The 5,882-nt window shown below is 52.5% G+C and overlaps 1 protein-coding gene across 2 annotated transcripts in view; it reads right to left on the bottom strand.

Moving 5' to 3' along the window:
• ZNF687 (zinc finger protein 687) overlaps positions 1 to 5,882 on the bottom strand; it is a 13,230-nt gene that overhangs the window by 2,307 nt on the left and 5,041 nt on the right. For both annotated transcript variants that reach the window (XM_072428918.1, XM_072428919.1), the window contains exons 2-8: positions 3,593 to 5,769; positions 3,233 to 3,411; positions 2,980 to 3,156; positions 2,705 to 2,882; positions 2,306 to 2,629; positions 991 to 1,103; positions 656 to 791 (exon numbers count right to left, since the gene is read on the bottom strand). In XM_072428918.1, the coding sequence (XP_072285019.1) occupies positions 656 to 791; positions 991 to 1,103; positions 2,306 to 2,629; positions 2,705 to 2,882; positions 2,980 to 3,156; positions 3,233 to 3,411; positions 3,593 to 5,749 (3,264 nt within the window). In that variant the 5' untranslated portion in view covers positions 5,750 to 5,769. The remainder of the gene's footprint in view (positions 1 to 655; positions 792 to 990; positions 1,104 to 2,305; positions 2,630 to 2,704; positions 2,883 to 2,979; positions 3,157 to 3,232; positions 3,412 to 3,592; positions 5,770 to 5,882) is intronic.

Below are 5,882 nucleotides of genomic sequence, written 5' to 3'. Positions count from 1 at the left end.
CAGACATTGTACAGGAGACGGTCAGAGACTGCAGACATTGTACAGGAGACGGTCAGAGACTGCAGACATGGTACAGGAGACGGTCAGAGACTGCAGACATGGTACAGGAGACGGTCAGAGACTGCAGACATGGTACAGGAGACGGTCAGAGACTGCAGACATGATACAGGAGATGGGCAGAGACTGCAGACATAGTACAGGAGACGGTCAGAGACCGCAGACATTGTACAGGAGACAGTCAGAGACCGCAGACATTGTACAGGAGACGGTCAGAGACTGCAGACATAGTACAGGAGAAGGTCCGAGACTGCAGACATAATACAGGAGATGGGCAGAGACTGCAGACATAGTATAGGAGACGGTCAGAGACTGCAGACTTGGTACAGGAGACGGTCAGAGACTGCAGACGTTGTACAGGAGACGGTCAGAGACTGCAGACATAGTACAGGAGACGGTCAGAGACTGCAGACATAGAACATTATTGCTGTCTCTTGGTGACCTCGGGGCCACACATGACCTCCCCTACATTTAGTTAGCTAATTACTGCTGTCTGATTGGCTATTGTTGCAGGGGGAGCAGTGCAGGGAATTGTGGGAAGATAAAAGAAGAAGAAGTCTCCTCTATCTGATCGCTGCCATCATTCAGTAACTGGTACCTGAGAGCGGATGTTTCGGGTCACCATCACCTCCTGGCTCCGGGTCTGATCAGTGATTTTGATGCCATGACGCACTTGGATGTGTTTCTCCAGAATAAGGCGGCTGCTGAAAGTGCGTTTACCCTCCGTGCAGTACCTGGGGGGGATACACAGGGCAGATGGGTCAGGTCCAGGGGGGTATCATTACAACAATGCCTCTTTATCACCATCTAGTGGCAGCTGGGTATATGTCTGGGTCTCAGTGAGGTCCAGTAATCCACCCGCAGAAGCAATTACCCAGAATTCCCTGCTACCTCTGGAGGTATCACACATAACAGAGGGGAGCTCATACTAACCGGCAGGGGTAAACCCGCTTTATGCCTTCATGATTTACCCGCACGTGGCGCCGCAAGCTGGGGGCGGAGCAGAAGGAGCGGTCACACAGCCGGCAGGGAAATTTCTTTACAGACTGGAAGAAAACAGGAAATGGATCTTATTGGCTCACCTCCATCAATCTCATGCACCTCCATTATTTCTGTGGACATGGCTTCTACACCCCTATATACCCCAGATCTAATATACCCCTATATACCCCCAGATCTATTATACCCCTTTAAATACCCCCAGATCCATTCTACATGCCTATATACCCCCAGATCTATTATACCCCCAAACCTATTCTACCGTCCTATGTGCCCACACAGATCCATTCTACCCCCTATATACCCCCAGATCAATTCTTCCTTGTTATGTGCACCCGCCCCAATCTATTCTACACCCCTATATACCTCCATATCTATTCTACCTTCCTATGTGTCCCCCCAGATCTATTGTACACCCCTATGTACCCCAGATCCATTACACACCCCTATATAAACCCAGATCCATTCTACACCCCTATTTGAACCCAGATTTATTTTACCCGCTATGTGCGCCCCAGATCTATTTTACCCTTCTATTTACCATTTACCCCTAGATCCATATCACCCTCCTATATGCACCAAGATCCCTTTATACCCCCCAGATCCATTCTACCTTCCTATGTCCCCTCCCCCTCCCCCAGCCCCAGATCTATTCTACTCTTCCATATGCTCCGAGATCCATTCTACCCCCTATATGTGCCCCCTTCCCTCTCCCACATTCATTCTACCCTCCTTTATACCCTCAGATCTATTCCACACCCCCTATATACTGTGAGATTTAGGTCATTCATTCTACCTTTCTACATACCCCCAGGATCCTGCTATTTACCTCCAGATTCAATCTACATACTTTAATAGATAATATACCCATATCTATTCCACCCTCCTATATACCCCCCCACAATCCATTCTACCCTTCTATATACCCCCAGATCTATCCTGCACCCCCTATATACCCTGAGATTCATACCATTCATTCTACCATCCATTCTACCCCTCTATATTCCCCCATATCCACTGCACCCCTCTGTATACCCCCAGGTCCTGTTCCACCCCTCCATATACCCCCAGCCTTATTCTACCTCCTAATATACCCTTACATCCTATAACCCAGCTATATGCCGGCCTCACTCACTTCTGCCTCTCTAATTTCACCACTACATGCTTACTTCCACTCTGATATCACCCCCTACCTATCCATCTACCCTTCCTACCTAGATACCCCCTGGTAGGTGCCCCCCTCACTGACCTTGCCATGCTCCCTCTTCATATGCACCACATATTCGTCCCTCTCGGGGAACCAGGAGTGGCAGATGCCGCAGGTCCAGCAGTTGCTCCTCTGGCGCGGTCCGTCGGGTTTGCGGGCTTCTTTGGGTTTGGTTTTCTTCTTCACCTCTGGGGAGCTGGGAGAATCCGAGGACGAGGAATCCTCCATTTCCGGTTCTGGATCCGGTCCTGTCTCCGGTACTGGATCTGGCAGTCGGGTCACTGGCATCTCCATGGGTTCCGGCTTGGGGGTGACAGATTCTGGTGTCTGGGGAGGATCTTCCTTTACCACACTGTTGTGGGTGGTCTGCGGGAAGATGACCAGGAGTCAGCGGGTCAAAGAACAGGAAGGGCGGGGGAGGGGGAGGTGGCACCCACTTACCTTCAGGTGCTCCAGCATGGTCCGCTTCTGGGCAAACAGCAGGGGGCACTCCGGGCACTTAAAGACGCTCACTCTCTGGTTACCCAGGTGCTGGTCGAAGTGTGAATGATCCAAGTGAGAGCAGAGCAGAGGCTTGTGGGTAAAAACCGTGTCACACATTGCACACTTGTAGATCATTCTCGAAAAGAACATAAACAGAATTGCTGTCTCATATTTACATTCCCATATTCTACATACAGATCTATAGAATCTCCCCCACCCTAAATGTCACCTACTTGGCCTGCTGATTGCTGAATCCCGGGTGTTGGGTGTAAATGTGAGCGTGAGCACTGGGGGCAGACTTGAAGGCCATGGGGCAGATGGGGCACTTATGGAAGACCTCGCAGTGTGCCGTCTGGATGTGAGATTTGATGGAATTGACACCTCCGAATACCAGTGCGCAGCTTTGACACCTGGAGAGTAGAATGGAAGGTTAGTGTTAGGTAAGGGCCACACGTGGTGCCTGGCTGGTCACATGACTCAGGGTACCTGTAACCGATCCTCCGAGAGAAGTGTAGGCAAGTCTCCTTCAGGTGAGTTTGGAAATTCTCGATCCGGAAGTTACCCCCACACTCAGGGCAGACGTTAGGTGGGGCCTGCTTGTGCATGCGCTGGTGGGCCTCGAAACTGCACCGATTGGGCATCATCATGGGGCAGAGGGGGCACACCTGTCGGAAAGAAGACAGCAATCAGAGAAACAGCCGGAATGACTTTGCAGTAGCATGGCCTGTGATTGGCTGCACCCAGCACTTTTCAGGAAGAAGAGCTGAGTTACAATTCCGGGGGGCCGCCACCCACCTACAGCCTCCCCCTACCCAACTTTGTAGACTGCGGAACTCGGCTACATACCGTGACGCCATTACCGGCCGTGGTCGCCACCTGCTGGAAATGCTGCGCCAGCCCGGCCTTGTTCTTGCACTGCTCCTTGCACTCCAGGCACCTAAATGTGGAGTAGACCGACTGTTCGGGAAGAAGTGCCGGATCCCCAGATGGACTGGTCGAGGCAGCCGTGGGGGGGGCGTCCTGGGCGGGGCCGGGGGTGGACGCTTTTCCGGGAGTCAGCACAGCCACGGAGACGAGAGGCGTGACATCTGGCTGTCCAATCATCTGCTCCAAGGCGATGGGTCGCATGACCAGGTGGGAGCACTGCATGACCAGCCCGTTGTCCTTGTGTTTGCGGGCATGAAGGAGTAAGCTGCATTTGTTAAAGAAGACCAGGCGCTTGGTGCAGTGGTTACAGGTCACCTCAATCCTCATACTCCGCCGGTCGTAGTGCCTGGCTAAGCTTTTCTCCAAGGCGAACGAATCGCCACATTCTAAACATCGGAACCCAAAGACTGGCAGGCTGAGGCTAGAGTCTGCCGGAGGCGTGAGATTCGGCTTGTACGTTGGCAGTAAGTTCTTGCTGTTCAGAATCTTGTTGAAGGATTCAACCAAACTGGACTGTGTTCGGGAGATGACGGTGCCGGTCACAGGTGGTGCCGGTTTCTGGGACTGCACCATGACTACAGTAGCGTTACGTTGTGGGCTGGTTGTAGTGGTGATGGGGGTGGTGTTGGACCCCTGGTTGTTCAGGTTTATGTTGGTCAGGGGGATGCTGGTATGAAGAGGTTGCTGTACCAGGTGGATGATGTTCTTGGCCACCACTTTGCCTGTGTTGGTTGGCATGACCACTGCCTTCTGTTGGGCGACGCTGGCCGCCATTAGCATCACACTGCTGGCGTTCTGAATGGTGGAGACGGGAAGGATGGGGCCTTGGAATTTGACACCATTGCCTAGAGGAAGTTTGACCCCAGGAGAGGTCTCCATTTTGGAGGGCAGATCGCCCTTTTGTGGTGATTGGACTTTATCATCATGTGTGGGCTCCGTGGGCTCTTCTTGGCTGGATTCCGAAACTGGAAGTTGCGGCGATTCCTCAGACACCAGAGCAGAGACCACTGTATCCGAATCCGAGGACACCGTGGTGACTGTCCTGGTGATGCTCCCTGATTGGGTCTTTATGGTCTTGATACGGACTTTGAGAGGTCTCGATGAATTTGATGATGGGGAACTAATCCCTTCTTCCTCCTCCACGTCACTGGTTGAACTTTTTGGGCTCCAGCCTGGCTCCTCCTTCGGTACTTTAGTCTCAGGACTTGTTTTGGGTTCTTTCCGGACTTCTGACAACTCCACTACTGGTGCTGTGTTAGATGGAGCCTTGAGGGTTGCGTCTTCTGGACTGCCCGGCTGGCTTGTTTTTGGCAACAGTCTCTTAGCTCCGTCCGTGTTGGTCCAGGAGGACACGGGGGGTCCTTCGGTAGGGTAGTGAACATGCTGCAAATGTTCTAATGAACTCTCTCTTGGATCTGTTGGACTCTGTGGACTTTTTTCTACAGGCTCCTCCTTAATGACGTGAGTGCTTAGACTCAGGCCTAAAGGTCCAGTGCCTGGCGCCATCTTGCTGTAGGCCTGGGGAATGACTCTGGTCAGGCTATTTGCACCCTCTGCTGGGGAATCACTGGAAGGAGGACAAAGAACCGGATCTGGGGTCTCAAATATCGGCCTTTCCTTGGGTTTAATATCCCGGGGCCTATCGATTAAGTCCGACACGTGGCTATCAATGGGATTCTCCACTGGGGGGAATTCAGTGAACAAGTCAATGGGTTTGGCTTTTGCCCGGGGTCCCCAGCTCTCCCCACCATTAGCAGCTGCGGATACAGATGATCGGGGGACCTCTGGACTGTTGAATCCATTCTGAAGGAGCCGAGGGCCCAGCCCATGGACCTCTTTCCCATGCATGTCAAGCAGATCCACCTGTTCGGGACAAACCGTGTTCTTGACCATGACGCTGACCGCCGTGATGTCCGTGTGAGGAAGTCCGTGATCAGAGCTGACTGCTTCTCCCGGTGCCGGCTTAGCCTGGCCTTCATCTTCAGGCTCAGAGTGAATGGCATCCCGGGCATCCATGTCTGGAATATCAAATGCAGCCAGGAGGTCATCAAAGTCCGGGGTTTTCATGTCACCCATGGTGGACTACACTGGAGGGCCTAAAAGAAAAGAACAGGCGAGTCAGTGACCGGACCTGAAATATAACGTTCATACAGACCCAGAACCAAGCACTGGACTCTTCTACAATGCTGGTAAACCTGGGGATGCAGAG

The sequence above is a fragment of the Pyxicephalus adspersus genome, chromosome 12, assembly GCF_032062135.1.
Source record: "Pyxicephalus adspersus chromosome 12, UCB_Pads_2.0, whole genome shotgun sequence".
Lineage (NCBI taxonomy): Eukaryota > Metazoa > Chordata > Amphibia > Anura > Pyxicephalidae > Pyxicephalus > Pyxicephalus adspersus.
The sequence above is the reverse complement of the archived record's forward strand: the minus strand, read 5'-3'. Positions and strand labels throughout refer to the sequence as shown.